Below are 22229 nucleotides of genomic sequence, written 5' to 3' on the forward strand. Positions count from 1 at the left end.
TTTATAATGAGTTGTATAGATATACGATTAAAAGTATTTTTTTAGAGAAATAAATATATTAAAATATTTTTTATAAGTTATAATAATTTATTTTTTAAAGTATAAAATAATTAATTGTTATAAAAAAACGTGTTGTTAAATTTTAATCCTAGACGTATTATCTTATAATCAGAACTTGTTATTTTTTAAATGTATTGTTGTTATCACTTGAAACAAAGTATATTGTTATAAAAAAAACGTGTTATTAAATTTTAATCCCAAACTTGTTATTTATCATCAGAACTTGTTATTTTTAAATGTATTGTTGTTATGATTTACCTGCAATAAAATTTATTGTTTATAAAAAAACATATTGTTAAATTTTATTCTAGACGTGTTATTTTACAATCAGAACTTGTTATTCCAAATGTATTGTGTTGTTATCACCTGGAACAAGAGTAAATGAGTTAACTTATATTTTTTTTTGCATCATAATGTTAACAAAATTTTGTTGACTCAATGGTCTATTACCTTATTTGGGAAGCATTAGGTTGGGGGATCAAATCCCCCCACCTCACTTCCCCCAATTTAAAAAAAAAAAAAAAACAGTTTCAAAAAAAAAACAACAAAGAAAGACACCGCCGGGAAGCGGCCGCCGACGCCAGAGCTCCGGCGCGCCGGACCCCGATGTCCGGCCGCCGGATTCCGATAAGGCAGTGGCTTTCTTCTTTTTTTAAAAAAAATTAAAGAGGGGTATTTTGGTAATTAGCCATGATTTCATAATTACAATTTGAGACCGGATCCCTCATAGTAATTTAACATATTCAGGTGACCATAGAGTGATTTTGCTAATTCGAGAGTCTTTATTTGTGATTTCTCCAACTTTTAATTTCTAATTATATTATTTTCTATTATAAACTTGTCAGTTTTTCATATTGAACTTGTTACCCCCAACTTTTAATTTTCTTTTAGCCATAGAATTGCAGAGCAACATCTTCTAAGTTTCCAATATCAAGCCGCCCATCATTATCAAGAAAACTGAGTTCACTGTGAGTCTGTGATATGTGGTTGATTGGGTATTGACACACACTATCAAACCCCTGTCGACCGATCCTTCCTTATCGACGAACCCTCACAACTCTAGCCACCATTAAGCATTGCCCTTCCATTAATCTTTCCCGCTCAAAAATCGCTCTCCTTAGTTGTTAAAATCACTCCACCATGCACCCCAAACCAAATCCACACTAACTCACACAGCCGACACAAAGCCTCGAGCTCACCGGACGTAAGCCGGAAAACAGGCGCTGACAACGCATCACTCTTCCATGGAGAGACTTTCTGATGATGAGGGAAGGGTAAAAAGCTCTAGCAGAGCCTCCTCTGTGAAAACGCACCGGTATAAGCTATATTAATACACTTATTACAAATAAAAATTATGCGTTGAAGACAATGGTTGCTGTATAGTGACTTCGAAATCAATGGAATGTGGTGCCGGCGGGGAGAGAGGGGAAGAGAGAACTCCTGTCACAGTGTGAAAGAGAAATAAGAGACAGGGTGATGAAAAATAGAGAAAAGGGTCATTTTGGTCTTTTTATTCTAACATTTTATAATTACAATTTAAGGCTCGGTTCTTGCGAACAATTTTGTTTATTTCAGTACTTATTTCATTATTTCATTTTTAAGGGTCCTTTTTACTAATTTTTCAAATAATTATTACTGTCCCTCCCTTCACTCTCGTAAATTAAAAAAGGGATTATTAAATATTCCTTGTTTCGGAAGAAGTCGATAGTTGGACAGAACCTAGAAAAAACATGTGACGTTGAGTCGGGGTTTGGTGAACCAACTGGTCGCTCCGGTTGAAACCTTCCCTACTCCCTTCCTCCCCCATCCCATCATCCCCTCAAACCAAGCAGCCCCTTGACGTCTGGGCTTGATCGCGACGGCATTATAATTGCAGCCGACAAGCCGCGAGCTGGAAGCGCCAGTGAATGTGGGATGTGTGGCTTTTATATTTCTTCTATAATTTTATTTATAAAGTATTTTCAGTATATTTCATGTAAATCAAAGAAAACCTTAAAACATATTAACTTTTCATTAAAATATAATAATTTTTTAACTTTATCCATATTTAATATATACACTTTTCGAAAGAGATAACTATCTACACTATAATAAATGAAGGACAAAACAGTATATTTATGCTGAAAATTTAATAAAATGACTTATAAATAGGACAAAAAAATTTTCTCTCTTTATTCTATAAATACGACAAGAGGAGTATTATTGAAGCTAATGTTGATAGTTATTATACAAATTTATAAAATAAGTCATGCTATTTTTATAATCTTAAATAATATACTACGTCTGGTCCTAATTATAGGATCCCGTTTGTAAACTATAAATGAAGTTTTATAATTAAAATTAGAGGTGCTAACTTGCTATAAATTATTGTATATATCCATATAAAATTCACAGCAAGTCCCACAATATAAATTTTGACGATTTCTCAAACGCCATGCCATTAATATTTGAGAAGACATATTTTATTTAATGATTAAAATCCGTAACAAGTCATTATTATTGCATCGCTTGAGCCATGCAACTCAACCATTGACCATACGTTTACACTGGCCACGTGTCTTTATATATTGACGATTGATGATGATATTAATGACGACAACAACAATATAATAAACAATGAATATTTTCGAATGGAAAAAAATAAAAAGAATATTTTGGAACCTATTAGATAATCGAACGTAACTATTAACAGTCACATATAATTTGAGACTTGAGTCGTGGTTTTGTGGGTTAACAATGACACTAAACATATTTGTTTTTCTTATATATGAGATTGAGAAGTTCAAATCATTTACAGAGAATATTATAGTTGCATGAGTTACGGTTAAAAAAAAAAAAGACCTCTTTTTCATTCTATTTATTTGGGATTGAGACCCCGAACTGAACAAATTCCAACCACCTCTATAATTACACCGCCTTTTTAATAGTAATAATGTAACGCAGATTTAATATTTGATAATTTTATAAAAACAAATATTATTATAAAAATAGATAAATAAATTTAAATTGTCAAAATCTAATCCAAACAGTTCATAGTCGCAAATTATTATTACAGAGCAAATTCTTTTTATTACAGTTGCAAACCATTCAGACGAGATTTTAAAAATTTAGAATTATTTATTTATTTTAATAAAGTTAGCTTTATAAGATGTTAAATCTAGATCATTGAAATTTTGATTCAATGATTATGAAGGGAAAAGTATGGTAGTGGAAAGGAAGAGAAGGGGAAGGATAGTGGAGGGGATTCGAGTCTGGTGACTCCAAACTGAACAGACCACCACTAGACTTACATCACCATTTTAATAAAGAAAAATTGCAATAAGGTCCCACATAAGCGAATTAAGTACAAATTTTTTTTTTGAAATCATCAAATTATTTTGAAGTCCGAAGAGATCTCATTGTAAGAGATTTCATTTGTTTAATTACCAAATTTCTTTTATCTTTTTTCTAAAATGTGCATTGATAACTGAAAGTGCAACTCTAATAACTAAAGATATAATGACTAATAACTATCACGGCAGAAAGTGACAATTTATATATTACATTTTTGTGATGCTCTCAGAAAATGTATGTGTTGTTAATACCTGCTACAATAACTGTTAATTGTTACACTTTAAGTTGTTAACGACTGCATTTTCAGTTGTCAATACATATTTAAAAAAAAAAGACAATTTAGCAATTAAAGAAATAAAATCTCTTGCAATGAGGTCATATAGGATTTCAGAATAATTTGATAATTTGAAGGGACCTTTTTATATTTAGTTCTTTTGAGTAATGCCTTATCACAATTTTTCCCTTTAATAATAGTGTAAGGTAGAATATCGTGTTGCCTCTCTCTGAGGTAAGAGTTAATATAATTAAGAAAATTCAGTAAGTTATTTGTTAAAAAAATGTGTTGGTTTTCTAAGAATACTTCTTTCATTACTCAAAACAAGTCCATTTTTCATCTATTCTAGAGACTTTTTTTAGTCTATTCAGATAGAAACATTGAAAAAAAAAAACCGTAAACAATAGTTATACATTCTTATGTTTAGAACAAAGGAATATGATTCACCCATATTGATCTATTTTGAAAAATAGACAAGTATGTATGAAACAGACAAATCTGTATGGAACAAAACAGACGATTATGAGTGGCTCATACATGTCTAATACAAGAAATAGATGAGTATGAGCTCCGAAATAAATCTTTTTGTATTAGTGTTTGAATTATTTACATGGAACCACACATTGATTGCATAGATCAATATATGCAAATAATCAATAAGCGAGGCAAATTTTTGACAAATTTTTTTTCAAGATCAATTTTGTGAATTTATGTATGTATTTGTATTCTAACATTTTAATTAAAATACTACATAAATTTGAATGGTTTACATTATATAAAACATTTGAAAGCATTGGTAGCCGACAACAAAATTTTTTTTTTTTTTGAGCAAAAGACAACAAAATGAATTGAAAGCACGAGAAAAAACGTGGGCAAGGGGAAAAAGTAGCAGCGTGTCCTCTCCTATGCCTTCCCCTCCAATTACCAGCCTCTTCCCCAATCCTCACCCTTCATCTCATCCACGGCCAAAATCAAACGCCCAGATTTGATATGCGCTGCATATACCATTCTTTTTAATTGCCACTTTAAATAAATAAAAATGATGAATAAGAAGCAGAGAAAATTCATTAAAGGAAACCACATCAATTCAATATTTAAATACATAACCTAATTTAAACTATTTTTATATATTTCTTTGGTATGAATAAGCAGCAGAGAAAATTAATTAAAGGAAACCATATCAGTTCAATATTTAAATACATAATCTAATTTAACTATTTTATATATTTCTTTGGTATGGGTAAGCAGCAGAGAAAATTAATTAAAGGAAACCATATCAGTTCAATATTTAAATACGTAATCTAATTTAAACTATTTTATATATTTCTTCGGTATGGGTAAGAAGCGGAGAAAATTATTTAAAGGAAACCATATCAGTTCAATATTTAAAAACATAATCTGATTTAAACCATATGGTAAAAAGGACCCGAATCAGAGCATGAATATTTTTTGTATATGAGAATTTATCAACCAGTCTTTCTCAGTAATAAAATTTTTGATGAGATAAACTTTTTTTTCAATTTTCTCATGTTGCCCTTTACTTTAAAGGGAAACTATTTGAGATAAGAAAGACACGGAATTGGTTTTAGTGCTCATCACTTTGATAAGCACCTTAAGCTCATTAGATCTGGAATGTCTATATCTCATTTGGATGGTCCATATTTGATTTTTTTAATTTTTATTTATTAAAAATAATTATTTTAATATGTATAGAGTCTAAAATAGAGATAATCTCTTAACTATCTTTTTCAAAAAAAATACTTTTTTTTATTTAAAAATAATTTGTTAAAAATTTTAAATTTGAACCATTTAAATCAGATATAGAAAGTCCAAATCTGATGAGTTTATAGTGCTCATCAAGATGATGGGTGTTGAAACTGGTTCCACAAAGACACGGCCATACTACTAATAATCACACAGTTGCAAAATAGAACTAGTTTCTGTGATCATCTAGTTGCAAAATGGAACTAGTTTCTGTGATCATCCTAATGATGAGTATTATAATGCTCACCAAATCTCAACCATTTAAATTTAATATGGATAGTCCAGATTTATTATTTAATGTTTTTGTTTTTTAAAAATATGTTTTTTTAATATGTACATAATTTAAAATAAATGTAATCTCTTAACTCTAAGTTTTTTTAAAAAGTAATTTTTATGTAAAAATTTTATATTTAAACTATTAAAATTGTATTTGAATGGTTTGAATTTTACTACAATCATTATCATGCCACCCGTGACGAGCACAGGAACGGTCCTCAGAGACAAGGGTCGTAATGTGTGGGCCATATATATAAATGATGTGCCAATATGTGGCTAATTGTGGGAGGTCTATGAAAGCGATACGGTAGCCATAACACAAATGATGGGCAAACACGTGGCTAATTGTAGGAGGTCTGTGAAAGCTGTCGGTGGCCAAAACATAAACGATGTGCAAATACGTGGCTAATCGTAGGTGGTCTGTTAAAGCCAGTTGAGGTCCCATTTATTCGCACCCCAGACTGAAAGCGGCCTCGTCCTACTAACTTTCCACTGCGCACCCTATTAACAGACGTATAGATCAAAATAAATAATTATAATTCCTATTAGCCTTGTTTAGGGTAAAAATTAAAGGACTCGAAGTAGAGTAATTATGCTCAAATTAAAGCCTAAAAGCTTGGTTGGTTGGAGAGGAGGGTGGGGAGGGCCGAAGAAAAATGAGCCTTCCCCTCATTTTGTGAGAAATTCTGAAGGGAAAGGGACCCCATTTTAACTCCTATTCAAATTGGGGATTTTTTTAGAGGGGAGTTAAAATTCTTAACCATTTTGTCTTATATTTTTATGATATTCTATTAATGCTCATAAGACGTATTATTCTAAAATTTATTTCAAATGAAAGTATATTATTATAATAAAAATTAATTTAAAATAAAAATATTATTACAATGAAAAGTTATATCATTATACAATTAATTAATTTTTAAAAATATATTAATTTTTTAAATAAATATATTTTAAAGCTGGGAAAAAAAGCTGAAAGAGAATAAAAATTTCAAATTTTTAGAACGGATAAAATTGGTTAATTTGATTATTTAAAACATATTATCATATCAATTGGACTAAAAAATTATTGTACCAATTTTTAAATATAAATTTGATATGATAAGACTAATTTTTATGAAGTCATATAATTTGAATGTAAATTAATTTATATAATACTCCTCCAGTTCTTAATATAAGACCTAATTAACTAATTTGATCATAAAAAATATGACATGCTTTTCCTAAAACACTATAATCATCATTCTTAATATCTTTCCTCCATCACTTACTTGATTATGGTTAAGGAAATATCCATAAGATTAATTTAGAAAAAATTAATAAATATAATAAATATGTCTTATATTTAGAACCAAAATTAACTTAATAACAAGGCCTTATAATAAAAACAGGAAAAGTATATAAATAAAAATATAACCTAACATCTAAGGATAAAATGATAAAATAATTATTACTGTCTCCCAGTTCATTCTCATGAACTAAACGATGAATTACTAAATACTCCTTCTTTCGGAAGGCGTGGGTAGTTGGACACCAGAGCCCTGCGAATCTAGAAAAAACATGTGACGCTGAGTCGGAATTTGGTGAACCAACGGGTCTCCCCTACTGCCCTCCTCTCCCATCGTCCCCTCAAACCAAACAGTCTCGTAAAGCCTTGGCATGATCATGACGGCGTTATAATTGCATCCGACAAGTCACGAGTCGGAAGCGCCAGTGACTGTCGGATGTCTTTTTTGACCAAGAAGTGACTGTCGGATGTCTAGTTCTTATATTATTATTGAAGTTAATATTGATAGTTAGTACACAAATTTATAAAATAAGTCATGCTTTTTTCATAATTTTAAATAATATAAAATTCACAGCAAGTTCCATAATATAAATTTTGACGATTCCTCAAACTCCATGCGATTAATATTTGAGAAAACATATTTTATTTAATGATTAAAATCCTTAACAAGTCATTATTATTGCATCGCTTGAACCATGCGACTCAACCATTTAACTATAAGTACAAATTGGTCACGTATCTTTATATATTGATGATTGATGATGATATTAATGACGACGTCAACAATAATATACTACCTCTAACGAGGTCTTATAATTAGGATAGGAAGTAGTATTAAACAATGAATATTTTCGGAACCTATTAAATAATCGAACTATATATTGACAGTCACATATAGTTTGAAACTTGAGTCGTGGTTTTGTGGATTAACAATGACACTAAACATATTTTTTTCCTCTTAAATATGAGATAGAGAGTTCAAATCGTTTACAGACAATATCATAGTTGCATGAGTTAAGGTTAAAAAAAAAATTCTTATCGAATGAAACCTCATTTTCATTCTACTCCTCTAGTCTTTAATATAGGACCCAGTTGTTGAGTTGGTTTTCGTTCTAAATATAATACTCATTTCTCATATTTATTAATTTTCTCTAAACTATCCCTATAAATACTCCCTCAACCGTAATCAAGTAGAAGAGGGAGAGGAGGTATTAAGAAAGATGATTATGGTGTTTTAGGAAAAACATGTCACATTTTTTATAATTAACTAACTTATCTAACTTTCTTAATCTAATCAAATTAGTTAAATGGGTTTTATATTAAAGACAAGAAGAGTATTTATTTGGGATTGAGACCCCAAACTGAATTTCAACCACCTCTATACTTACGCGGCCCTGTTAGTAATAATGTAGGGTAGAGTATCGTCCTGCCGTACTCATCTGTGAAGACAAATCAGGCAAGTATTGAGGCTTTTCTTGTCAACTTTCCAAACAAATGAAAATGAATTTTTTTGCAGTAGTGTTTGAATTTTTTTACATGGAACCATTCGTTGATTGCATAGATTAATATATGCAATTAATTAATACGTGTAGTTTGGAAAAATTAGTAAGTGAGCGAGATAATTTTTATACTACATAAATTTGAATGGTTTACATTATATAAAACATTTGAAAGCATTGGTTGCCGACAACAAAATGAATTTAAAGCACGACAAAAACGTGGGCAAGAGGAAACAGTAGCTGCGTGTCCCCACGGAGTGGAATCTCTCCTATGCCTTCCCCTCCTCTTACCAACATTTTGCCCAGTCCCCGCCCTTCATCTCATCCACGACCAAAATAAAAATGGCCAGATTTGATAAGCGCTGCATATACTATTCTTTTTAATTTCCCCTTTAAATTAAAAATGATGGATAAGCAGCAGAGAAAATTAATTAAAGGAAACCATATCTGTTCAATATTTAAATACATAATCTAATTTGAACTATTTTATACATTTTTTTGTATGAATTTTTTTTCATTATAAAAACAAATGAAGGGGCAATTAAAAATAATAGTATATGCAGCGCATATCAAATGTGGACGTTTTATTTTTGCCATAGATGAGCTGGAGGGTGAGGACTGGGGAAGAGGTTGGTAAGAGGAGGGGAAGGCATAGGAGAGGACGAGGTCCGCCCCGGAAGGAAAGGTATATGAGAGGTTCCGCTCCACGTGCCCCCACTAGACGTACGAATGCATATATATATGCTATTGAGGGGGAACATCTTCTAACATACTATAATTACGGCCCACAAATTCAAGTTCCACAGCGATATCAACATGAATCCCCTCGACCTAGAAGAATTCAAGAGGCAAGGTTACATGATGATTGACTCACTCGTTGATTATTATCGTAATGTGGCTAACTTCCCAGTTCTGAGCCAAGTCCGACCTGGTTACCTCCGAAAAATGCTGCCGTCTTCTGCTCCTAGTAAACCTGAACCCTTTGAAACCATACTCCGGGATGTTCAGGACCACATCGTCCCAGGAATCACACATTGGCAGAGTCCTAATTACTTTGCCTACTTCCCCAGCAGTAGCAGTACCGCAGGTTTCATGGGCGAGATGTTAAGCACAGGGTTCGGTGTTGTCGGGTTCAATTGGATTTCATCACCTGCTGCGACTGAACTCGAAAGCATCGTCATGGATTGGCTTGGACAAGCTCTGAAACTCCCAGAGAGTTTTCTTTTTTCAAGTAACGTTGGAGGCGGCGTTTTGTTAGCGACAACCTGTGAGGCCATTTTGTGTACCCTTGTGGCTGCAAGAGATGAAAAGCTTCGCCATGTGGGGAAGGAGAACCTAAAGAAGCTTGTCGTTTATGGGTCTGATCAAACTCATAGTGCTTTTCAAAAAGCTGCTCATGTGGCAGGAATCCACCCAGAAAATCTCAGGGTCATCAAAACCAACAAGTCAGGTTCATTTGCTTTGTCACCACATTCACTCCGTTCTGCAATAGTCAAGGACGTGGAAAATGGGTTGGTTCCTTGTTTTATTTGTGCCACTGTGGGGACTACGACAACTACTGCTGTTGATCCTATTGGCCCATTAGGTGACGTGGCAAAGGAGTATGGCATTTGGGTCCATGTGGACGCTGCTTATGCAGGTGGGGCCCTTATTTGCCCAGAGTTCAGGTATTTCATTGATGGAATTGAAGGGGTTAACTCGTTTAGCTTCAATGCACATAAATGGTTTTTCACTAATTTGACTTGTTGTTGCCTTTGGGTGAAAGATTCTTCTTCTTTGACAAATTCCCTCTCAACAAACCCTCATTACCTGAGAAACAAAGCTTCAGAATCAAACCAAGTGATCGACTACAAAGACTGGCAGATAGCATTAAGCAGGAAATTTCAGTCCCTGAAACTATGGTTTGTGCTTCGCAGCTATGGCCTGGACAACCTCAGAAACTTCCTCCGACAGCATGTGAAAATGGCCAAAACTTTTGAAAACCTTGTGAAGCAGGATAAGAGGTTTGAGATATTTGTGCCGAGGTATTTTTCTCTGGTTTGCTTTAGGGTTTCACCGTCAGTGATCATCACCAAGAAACCTTTTCGTAATGGTACTAGTGATCATGAGCTCAACGGAAAAATCATAAACGATGATGATGAACATCTTGTGAATGAAATCAACCGCAAATTGCTGGATTTAATCAACGGTTCAGGCAAAGTGTTTATGACTCATGGTAAGGTTGAAGGGGCTTTTGTGATTAGGTGTGCGATTGGCGCCACATTAACTGAGGAACAACATGTGATTATGGCGTGGGAGACAGTTCAGGAACAAGCTACCTCAATCCTCTCAAAGCTTTTTAATTAAAGCATAAAATCATATTCCCTGGAGAGCAAGCATTTTGAACGATGTCAACAATAATATTGATTTATGTAACTCTGTTATTCCATCTATATCCATGTTGTGTTTTGGGGTTTTGATTATGCTTAATAAATTATGAAGTTAGTTACGGCAACCTTCACATCTAACCATTAATTACTGCAACCTTCACATCTGACCAAAGAACTTCAGTTCCTCCCCAATAAAATCGTGAAGAAGACATGCGTCGAGAACTAAAGACATGAAACATTGATAGAAGTCATATTAATAAAAATTAGTTGGCAAATCACATTAGAAACATGTCCATTTTCGCCTTCTTTATTAGGGTAAAAAGGACCCGAATTAGAGCCAAATATTTTTTGTACATGGGAAATTATCAACTAGTCTTTCTCAGTAACAATTTTTAATGAGATGAACTTTTTCTCAATTTTCTCATGCTACCCCATACTTTAAATGGAAACTATTTGAGATCACAAAGACACAAAACCAGTTTTAGTGCTTCTCACTTTGATAAGCACTCTAAACTTATCAGATCTGGAACATCTATATCTCATTTGGATGGTCCATATTTGATTTCTTTTTTATTTTTATTTATTTAAAATAATTATTTTAATATGTCGTGAATTTAAAATAGAGATAATCTCTTAATTGTTATTCTTTCAAAAATAGTATTTTTTATTTAAAAATAATTAGTTAAAATTTTTATATCTGATAAATTTTAAATTTGAATCATTCAAATCAGATATAAACAATCCAAATATGATGAGTTTATATTGCTCATCAAGATGATGAGTACTGAAATTGGTTTCACAAACACACGGCCATACTACTAATAACCACATAGTTGCGAACTGGAACAAGTTTCTGTGCTCATCGTAATTACGAGTACTATAATGCTTATCAAATCTTAACTATTCAAATTTAATATGAATGGTCCCAATCTGATGAATTTTTGTTTTAAAAAAATATTTTTCTTTAATAAGTACATAATTTAAGTTTTTTTAAAAAATAATTTTTATTTAAAAATTTTAAATTTAAACTATTAAAATTGTATTCGAAAGGTTTGAATTTTACTGCAAATGACTATCAAGATGAGCACAGGAATGTTCCTTCGAAACACGGGTGGTTATGGGTTCATCGGAATGGCCATATATATAAAGGATGTGCCAATACGTGGCTAATTGTGGCTGGTCCAATTCTATTCGTACATATCGAGACCCCAGACTGAAAGTGGCCTCTTCCTACCAACTTTCTACTGCCCACCCTATTAACAGACGTATGGATCAAAATAAATAATTATAATTTTATCTAAATATATCCTTCTTCTATTTTATTTAAGGAGAACAGTAATAAAATCTTAAAGAGGTAATATAATCAAGAAATAGGCATTGAGTTGTCCCAAACTAAAGTGTAAGGAGAGTGTTTGAGAATCCTTAAAAGCACTTGAAAAATACTTTTATAAAAATTGAGACAAAACTTTTTTCATCTATTTATTTTGGGTTTCGTAAAATCACCTCTAAGAAGCTAATCCAAACACCCCTAAGTCAGAGTATCAATCAAATTAAAGCTACAAAGATTAAAAAAAAAAAAAATACTCACGCCTTGTTTGATTTTGTTTTTAGTTTGAACAAGTTCTGTGGAAAAAAAATCTGTTTGGATAATTATTCTAAAAAATTATGTTTGAGAAGATTAACATTGAAGAATAAAGTTTGACGAGTTTGACTTCGAGAGTCAAAAGCAAAATAAGATTGTTTTATGCTTTTAGCTGCCTGATTTTATGGGGGAAAAAACAATTTTATGAATTTATATATGTTTGAATTATAACATTTTAATTAAAATATTACATAAATTTGAATGGTTGAAATTATATAAAACATTTGAAATCACAGCAGCAACCAACAGGATAAATTGAAAGCAGAACAAAGCGAGATCAAGAAGGGGGGAAAAAAAAATCACGTTTTCATATGACGTCTCTTTCTGGTACATAATCAGTTTTGGTCTGCTTACTGATTTTCTATAATTAATACTCTTCTTGTCCTTAATATAATACCTATTTAACTAATTTGATTAGATTAAGAAAGTTAAGTAAGTTAGTTAATTATAAGAAATATGACATTTTTTTTAAAACACCATAATCATCTTCTTTAATATCCTTCCCATCTCTTACTTGATTATGGTTGAGAGAATATCTATAAGGGTAATTTAGAAAAAAACTGATAAACATGATAAAGAAGTCTTATAATAATGATCAAAATTAACTTAATAATTAGATCCTATATCAAGGATCAGATGAGTAACTCTTTATATGAACTAATAATTTCTTCTAGAAAACACCTTATATTTTAAAATTTCAAAGCAAAGGGATAACACCTTCTCTTTTTTCCATCACAATGTGGGAGTACAAACAACCACACGCCTTTATCCAATGACCTCCATTTTTATGACAGGTTAACTACTGAGCCGTCCATTAACTGTTAGAAAATCCTACAAATTTGAGAGTGCTTAGATTAACTTCTTATAGGTAATTTTATGATATACAAAATAAATATCTTAACTTGTACAAAAATGCTTATGAAAAGCTAATCCAAATAAGCAATCTCGCCTAAAAACTCTTATGGAAAGAATATATAATAACAATGAACAATGAATATCTATGGAACCCATGAAGCAATTGAACTGTTAGCAGTCACATGTAGTTTGAAACTTGAGTCTCGGTTTTGCAGTTCACAATGACACTAAAGGCATGAACAGGCTTCAAGCAAGTTCATAAACAATGACATCTATGTTAAAGCCAATAATAATCACTCGATCTGATCATTCCAAGAAACATGTTATCCATACGTGTAAATCAAAACCCTGTGTCCTTGAAGGGTGAGGATTGGGGAAGAGGTTGATAAGAGGAGGGGTCCCCACTTCAAACCACATACATAGACGTATGAATGCGTGTGTGTGTGTGTGTGTGATGGGGGCAAAACATCTTCTAACATGCTTTAATTGCAGCCCACAAGTTCAGATTGGAGCCTAAGAGCTTGGTTGGTTGGAGAGGAGTGTGGGTGAGGGTAAGGAAAATGAGCCCTCCCCTCATTTGATGAGAAATTTTGAAGGGAAGGGGAGCTAATTTTAACTCCCCCTCAAATTGAGAATTTTTTTGACTATTTTATCTTATATTTTTATGGTATTCCATTAATGCTCTTAAGACATATTATTATAAAATTTATTTCAAATAAAATTATATTATTATAAGTAAACATTAAAAATAAATATCATTATAATAAAAAATATATTATAAAAATTAATTTAAAATAAAAATATTATTACAATGAAGAATTACATTATTAAACAATTAATTAATTTTTAAAAATATATTTTTTAAATAAAATATATTTTAAAGCTGGGAAGAAATAGCAGAAAGAGAACACAAATTTCAATTTTTAAGAGCATATAAATTTGTTAATTTGATTATTTAAAAGATATTATTATATCAATTGGACTAAAAAATTATTGTACCAATTTTTAAATATAAATATTAATATGATAGACTAAATTGTTATTAAATAATATAATTTGAAGGAGAATGTAGATTAATTTATATAATATATAAATAAAAATATAGACTAACATGTAAGGCTAAAATGATAAAATAATTAGGGAAAATGGTAATTAAAGACCCTGAAATATACAAATTATAATTTGGGCTCTTCAATTCCCAAAATTACTATCTGAGACCATGTCTTAAATATAAATTATGAAATGTTAGAGAAAATAAAAATACCCCCTCTTGTGGGGGGAAAAAAAGCCCTCAATTTTCCCTTCTGTTTCCCTTTCTCTCTGTTGCGGAACTAGCACACTCGGCTTTTTTCTTTCTCCCTTTGATAGCTTGTTCAGTCCGTCGTCTTCCCTGTCTCTACCTCGTGGACCTTAGTATATTATCCTGTTATCTTCTTGTTTGCTCATATGCATACCATCCACTTTCTTTTCATTGTCATTGTTATCTTCAAGTCGCCCAAGAATCTCCACATTCACAGAGCAAAAGTTCTTTTATTTTGACGCACACACATAAAAGCCCTTATAACAGCACTCAAGGATATCAGAAAATCTAGCTGGGGTCGCCCCTCAAAGAGAGGTGCTTGATCTTCAAAACAAATGTGTCATTAACATGCTCGTGTGAATGATAGTTTATCCTTATTTTTACATTATACCTTGTGGGTTGAAAACTGAGCAGTGGGAGATGATCGATTCACAAGAGAAAAAGCTGGTGTGGAGACAAATCAAAACAGGAAAAGAGGAACGGTTCTTCCTTTTGATCCACATTCCATTACCTTTGATGAAGTAACATATTCCGTTGACATGCCATAGGTAATGCAAAATTCATACGAGCAAATGGGAAATGGCTTGTTTTCAATTTAAAAACTAATATTTGATTGAACCCTTGCACTAAACTTGTAGGAAGTGAAGAGCTGAGGCGTTGTTGAGGATAGGGTGGTGCTTTTGAAGGGTGCGGCTGGAGCATTCAGGCCAAGTGTTCTCACTATATTGAAAAGCTATTCATATTAACTTAAGTTTAAGTAAAAATTCATATTATTTTCACAATTTAGTTGTCAATAACAAATATAGTATGAAAAATAACAAGTGTTGAAAAGCCATTAACATTAACTTAAGTTTTAGTAGAAACTAACATTTTTTTCCATAATTTAGTTGCCAATAACAAGTTTAGTATGAAAACTAACAAATGTTAAAAAACTATTCACATTAATTTATATTTTAGTAGAAATTGACATTATTTTCATAATTTATTTGCCAATGAAAAGTCTAGTATGAAAAATAACAAGTGTTAAAAAACTATTCACAATGGTTTTAAGTTTTAGCAGAAATTGACATTATTTTCACAATTTAGTTATCAATGACAAGTCTAATATGAAAAATAACAAATGTTAGAAAGCTATTTATAATAATTTAAATTTTAGCAGAAATTGAAATTATTTTTACAATTTAGTTGTCAATGACAAGTGTAGTGTGGGAAATAACAAGCATTGAAAAGCTTTCACATTAACTTTAACTCAAATTTTAGCAAAAATTGACATTATCTCCACAATTTAGTTACAATGACAAGTCTACTATGAGAAATAACAAGTCTAATATGAAAAATTGATATTATTTTCATAATTTAGTTACCCAAGACAACTCATTATAAAATATTTTTTTGTTAATTTATAGAAATGATTTCAATTTATAATAACTTGGAGATGAACACCTCATTATAAATTTTTAATTATAAATTAGAGATTAATTCCTCATCATAAAATTTTAATTACCAAAATTTACCAAAATGAATTAAAAATAATTTTTAATTTATTTTGATAAATATATATTTTTTGGTTAATTAAAAATACATTTAGTTACTTTATATTCAAAACTTGTTGTTTTTTTAATTACAAGTTTGTTAAATCCACATACTTAATTTGTTATTTTTAAGTTAAACTTAAGTTTTTGTGAATAGTTTTCAACACTTGTTATATTCTATACTAAACTTGTCATTGGCAACTAAATTGTGAAAATAATGTCAATTTTTACTAAAACTTAAGTTACTATGAATAGCTTTTTAACACATTTTATTTTCTATGCTAGACTTGTCAATGGTATATAAATTGTAGAATAATGTCAATTTTTGCTAAAACTTAAATTATTGTGAATAGCTTTTCAACGCTTGTTATTTTTCATACTAGATTTGTCATTTTATTCATTTCAAACTTTTGTGCAAATTGAAACCAACTGAAAAAGAAACCTCTAAAACTATAATTACAAGAAAATAAATTAAATATCACAGTCTTCTCTTTTGTACGGTTTTTGAGGCAAACTACACTTATGTAAATTATACTTCAGTTTGTTTTGCTGAATTATGAAGATATTGCAGCTTGCTTTCATCCAAATGTACAGTATTGCCCCGATTTTATGAGGCATCTACTCTTGTAAAGTTGCTATTGGTCTTCAGCTCGTTTATACATTTTCATAGTTTCAATACTTTCAACCACACTATCAATTTGATTCCCCTGATCAAGGAATGGAAATAAAATCTTCAAAATTGATAGAGAATCTCAAAACAATTACAGAACTAGTAAGGAAACGCTACAATAAACTGTAACATTAAAATATCACCGAAAAAAAAACTGTAACATTAGTTATAAGGTGATCCCAAATCCTGCAGCAAAAAGTCAAAAACGAACCTTTAGCAAAAAGCTAATGTGCAATGTATATATACTCCACTAATTTACCGTTAATTATCATCAACATGTTATTTCTAATTATAATTTTTTTTATCCTAAACACGTCAAATCCTTATATTCAATTTTTTATTCCCAACTACTTGACAAACTTATTATTTCCAATTTTATAATTGTTATTTTCTATTATAAACTTGTCAAATCCTTAAACTCAACTTGTTATTTTCAACTATTTCACAAATTTGTTATTTTTAATTATATACTTGTTATTTCCTATTACAAACTTATCAAATCTTTGTACACAACTTGTTATTCCCAACTACTTCACAAATTTATTATTTCCAAATATACTTGTTATTTCCTATTATAAATTTGTCAAATCTTCAAACTGAACTTGTTATTTTTAAGTATTTTACAATTTGTTATTTCCTATTATAAACTTGTCAAATCCTCAAACTCAACTTGTTACTTCAAATTACTTCGCAAACTTATTATTTTCAATTATATACTTATTATTTTCTATTATAAACATATCAAATCTTGAAACTCAACTTGTTATTCCCAATTACTTCACAAAGTTTTAATTTCCAATTATATTATTTTCTATTATAAACTTGTCAATTTTTTATAGTTAACTTGTTATTCCCAACTTTAATTTTCTTTTAGCCATAGAATTGCAGACCAACAATTCTTTCCCGTATTATGATCCAATGATATCAAAACTACACAGAATTCTATAATAAATATATCTCAACATCATGCAACTGAGATATCAGGCACAATCAGTTCTTCCTCCTGCTTTGTAACATACTTTTATTATCAGACCTCAATGATTTATTTCACTATTATTAACAATCATCAACTTATCATGAGTATGTGTCAAAATAATTACTTCTAATCCATTTAAGAGCTGGGCAGGACCCAAATCTTTTGAGTATTTTGAATAAAGAGTACATAAAATTATAGCTCCAGAATTCAAATTTCAAGACTAAAGAATCCTAGTAAATTGTTAAAGAAAACAGAAAATAAAACAGCACTCTGCACCCACCGTATCTTTGAACCCCTAGTCATCCATATTACCAGATTTCATGTCTACATTGATAATGGACCAGGGACAACATCATCATCAACATCAATTCGACACCTCAATTTTCCATCAACAGGAGATGTTGTTCTGTTGGAACCAGCCATTGGCGGACCTTCAACATCTGGTTTGGAATCTAAATCATAATCTGATATAATTTTCATTGGACCTGCTTCAGCACATGAAAATCTGAAGCCAGACTTCAATGCTTCATCGGATATCGGATCCTTCTGTGTTGTGTGAAGATAGGAGCCAGCAGGACTCCTCTTCATTATTAAGGTTCCCCAATCCAAATGTTGAATCACAACTTCTGCAATTTTAAAAGTGACACTCAGACAACGGTAAATGTAAGAATATTAAAACTTGGGTCAAGTAGGAGATCTGACTGCCTAAACATCTGGCCAACATCTTCAAAGTTTCCCATATCAAGCCGCCCATCATTATCAAGAAAACTGAGTTCACTGTGAGTCTGTGATATGTGGTTGATTGGATATTGACACACACTATCAAACCCTTGTCGACCTTCTGTGATTGAAACTCCTTCCTTATCGACGAACCCCCACAACTCTAGCCACCATTAAGCATTGCCCTTCCATTTATCTTTCCCGTTCAAAAATCGCTCCACCATGCACCCCAAACCAAATCCACACTAACTCACACACCTAACACAAAGCCTCCAGCTCACCGGACCTAATTAAGCCGGAAAACAGATGCTGACAACGCATCACTCTTCCATGGAGAGACTTTCCGATGATGAGGAATGGGTAAAAAACTCCAGCAAAGCCTCCTCTGTGAAAACGCACCAGTATAAGCTATATTATTACACTTGTTACAAATAAAAATGATGCATTTAAGACAATGGTTGCTGTATAGTGATTTCGAAGTCAGTGGAATGTGGTGCCGGCAGGAAGAGAGGGGAAGAGAGAACTCCTGTCACAGTGTGAAAGAGAAGGAGACTGGGTGATGAAAGAAAAAGAAAATAATCATTTTGGTCTTTTTCCTAACATTTTATAATTACAATTTAAAACTCATTTCTTTTTCAAGCAATTTTGTTTAATCAAGTACATATTTTACTATTTCATATTTCTAAGTGTTTTTTTTTTTTACAAATTTTTCAGATAATTATTGCTGTCCCTCCCTTCCCTCTCTTAAATTGGAAAAGGAATTATTAAATATTTCTTGTTTCGGAAGAAGTCGATAGTTGGACACTGGATCCTTCAAAGTTCGAACCTAGAAAAAATCGGTTCGTAATCTCTCCTCTTCCCTTCTCATCCTTTTCCATTCTCTTCCTTTTTTTTTTAACCATTAGATTAATATTTTAAAGCTTCAGATTTAAATCTTTTTAAAACTATTATTAAAATATCAAAATTATAAAAAAATAATAATAAATTACGAACTATATTAAAATTTAATTACTCCTCCGGTTTTAATATAGGATCTAATTGTTGAAATTTTTTTATAAATATTTAAAAAATTAAATCTTATGGACACTCCTTTAAACATAATCTAAATAGAAGAGGAATAGGAGGTATCCTAAGAAAATGATTAGGTATTTTAGGAAAAAATGTCACATTTCTTATAATTAACTAACTTACCTAACTTTCTTTATCTAATTAAATTAGTTAAATGGGTCTTATATTAAGGACTGGAGGAGTATAATGGTTTGCAAGTGCACTAAATGTTTTTAAAATTTTTTTATAAATAGTTTATAAAAAATTAAATCTAAACCGTTGAAATATGTTAATCTAATAGTTAAAAAAAGACTAGAAAGAAAGAGGATGGGAAGGGAAGAAGAGAAGCCTGTCACCACTAGACGTGCGAATGCGCATGCACTCACACGTGTATATGTGTTATGGGGGGAAAACATCTTCTAACATACTTTAATTACGGCTCACAAATTCAAGCTTCGCCAAATAGGGAAGGAGAATCTAAAGAAGCTTGTTGTTTATGGGTCTGATCAAACTCATATATAGGCTATAAGTCTTCTGTACGGTTTTCTTGAGAAATTTTCACAGTTATTATATATATTTTTTTATTTTTCAAAAAGCATAATATAGTTGTAACATTTTCTTGAAAAAACGTTACAGAAGACAATTATTTTTAAAAAAAATTATCTCTTACTGCATACGGAAGTGAATAATCGATATCAATATTAGTGATATAACTCTGACAAAAACATTTTAGTGATATAAGTGAATAAATATCAGTATTAATATTGCCCACAAATATCAGTATTAATAATTACATAATATATTTATGATATGGATATGAATCTTAGGTGGAAAAACATTAAAAACAAAAAAGCAAATGATACATACGGTGATGGAGGGTTTGGTTTTAGTTTTAATTTTCTAAAAGAAATTAAAAAAAAATTCCCGTAGTGTTTTTTAAGAATGAGCTATAGGTGTTTTTTTTTTTGTGTGAGAAAAATAGAATCACCCGTAGCGCTTTGTCAATCAAATGCCACTGGATGTGCTTAATTTTTTTTTTTAACCTAATATGTCCTCAAGCCCAACTCTAACCCTACCTTCTTTTCCTTTTCCTGTAGCCTCCTTGCTCTTTTCCTCTTCTCCACTTCTCTTCTTTCTAGAAGTCTTCATCCTTTCTTCTTCTCACTCTCACGCTTTCCTTCTTTCTCTCAACCCACCATCTTCTCTATCTTTCTCTCTCATGCCTCCATTCCGCTTGTGGCATTTCGCTCCACTCTATGGCTTTCTTGATCTTGTCACATTCAGGTTCACTCTCAACCTCTTTGCATTCTCACATTTGCATTTGATTGCCGGTATCACTTATCATTCTTTGTGAATCTTTGTGTTTTTGCCCCTTAGTGGAAGATCTGGAAACATAAAAATGTAATTTTTGGAATTGTGTTTATCTTTTTGTTTGATTTCTCGTACAAGTTTGAAATTTTAAGCATCTGTGCGGTTTTTTCTTTCAAGTGCTAAATAAAAAATGTTGTTCTTTGTTGTTGTGCAGGAATGATTTAATCTTTGAATCTTTTTAGGGCGTGTTTCTTTAAAGAGCAAAGATTTCAACATATTATGAGCAAGTATACTCAAATTGAAACATGTTCTGTTTTTGTCTTTTGCTTTTATAGGTTTTTCCTATATGAAGATACTGGAGATTGAAGAGTCAGAAAGAAAGAAGATGAATTTTCACAGAAACCAACCAACAGAATGCCTGGGAGATGAATAGCGGTCTCCTAAAAATGGATTATATATTTTTTTTTTAAAAAAAAGCAGCTGTTCCGCTTCTTCAAATAAGCACTACAGCTTATCTTTCTTTTAAAAAAAAAAATAAATAAATGCTGCATTGAAAAGCACTACAGCTAGTAAAATTAGCAAACCGTAGAACTAATTCTTGTAGCGTTTTGAAAATGCTACCAACTGAAAAAAAAAAAAAAAACGCTGCAACTGTATATTGACGTAGCAGTGTTACCTGAGAAACAAAGCTTCTGAATCAAACCAAGTGATCGACTACAAAGATTGGCAGATAGCATTAAGCAGGAAATTTCAGTCCCTGAAACTATGGTTTGTGCTTCGCAGCTATGGCCTGGACAACCTCAGAAACTTCCTCCGAAAGCATGTGAAAATGGGCAAAAATTTTGAAAACCTTGTGAAGCAGGATAAGAGGTTTGAGGTATTTGTGCCAAGGTATTTTTCTCTGGTTTGCTTTGGGGTTTCACCATCAGTGATCATCACCAAGAAACCCTTTCGTAATGGTATTAGTGATCACGAGCTCAATGGGAAAATCATAAACGATGATGATGAACATCTTGTGAACGAAATCAACAGTAAATTGCTAGATTTAATCAACGGTTCAGGCAAAGTGTTTATGACTCATGGTAAGGTTGAAGGAGCTTTTGTGATTAGGCGTGCGATTGGCGCCACATTAACTGAGGAACAACACGTGATTATGGCGTGGGAGACAGTTCAGGAACGAGCCACCTCAATCCTCTCAAAGCTTTTTAATTAAAGCATAAAATTATATTCCCTAGAGAACAAGCATTTTGAACGGTGTCAACAATAATATTGATTTATGTACCTTTGTTATTCTATCTATATCTATGTTGTGT

At 31.5% G+C, this 22229-nt stretch overlaps 2 protein-coding genes across 2 annotated transcripts; one reads left to right on the top strand and one right to left on the bottom strand.

The window, feature by feature from the left end:
• Positions 1–9281: 9281 nt before the first annotated feature.
• LOC114738715 (tyrosine decarboxylase 1-like) lies at positions 9282–10973 on the top strand. Its single transcript, XM_028926779.1, has one exon. It carries the CDS (start codon positions 9311–9313, stop codon positions 10838–10840), a length of 1530 nt encoding a protein of 509 aa, XP_028782612.1. The 5' UTR covers positions 9282–9310; the 3' UTR covers positions 10841–10973.
• Positions 10974–18162: 7189 nt separating this feature from the next.
• On the bottom strand, positions 18163–18647 carry LOC114738714 (uncharacterized). The gene is made up of 2 exons (XM_028926778.1): positions 18541–18647; positions 18163–18464 (listed from the first exon to the last, which is right to left on the bottom strand). Exons 1-2 carry the CDS (start codon positions 18593–18595, stop codon positions 18163–18165), a joined length of 357 nt encoding a protein of 118 aa, XP_028782611.1. The 5' UTR covers positions 18596–18647.
• Between the last annotated feature and the right edge of the window lie 3582 nt (positions 18648–22229).

Source organism: Neltuma alba, unplaced genomic scaffold, assembly GCF_004799145.2.
Source record: "Neltuma alba isolate B1F8T4 unplaced genomic scaffold, ASM479914v2 tig00013663_pilon, whole genome shotgun sequence".
NCBI classification, from domain to species: Eukaryota; Viridiplantae; Streptophyta; class Magnoliopsida; order Fabales; family Fabaceae; genus Neltuma; species Neltuma alba.

What these genes read in the sequence shown, in the direction of transcription:
- LOC114738715 (XM_028926779.1), top strand. Translation starts at nt 9,311, where the DNA reads ATGAATCCCCTCGACCTAGAAGAATTCAAGAGGCAAGGTTACATGATG.
- LOC114738714 (XM_028926778.1), bottom strand. Translation starts at nt 18,595, where the DNA reads ATGATGGGCGGCTTGATATGGGAAACTTTGAAGATGTTGGCCAGATGT. An exon ending in GTTGGCCAGATGTTTAGGCA is followed by an intron (nt 18,465 to 18,540) that starts GTCAGATCTCCT and finishes TTAAAATTGCAG; the next exon opens with AAGTTGTGATTCAACATTTG.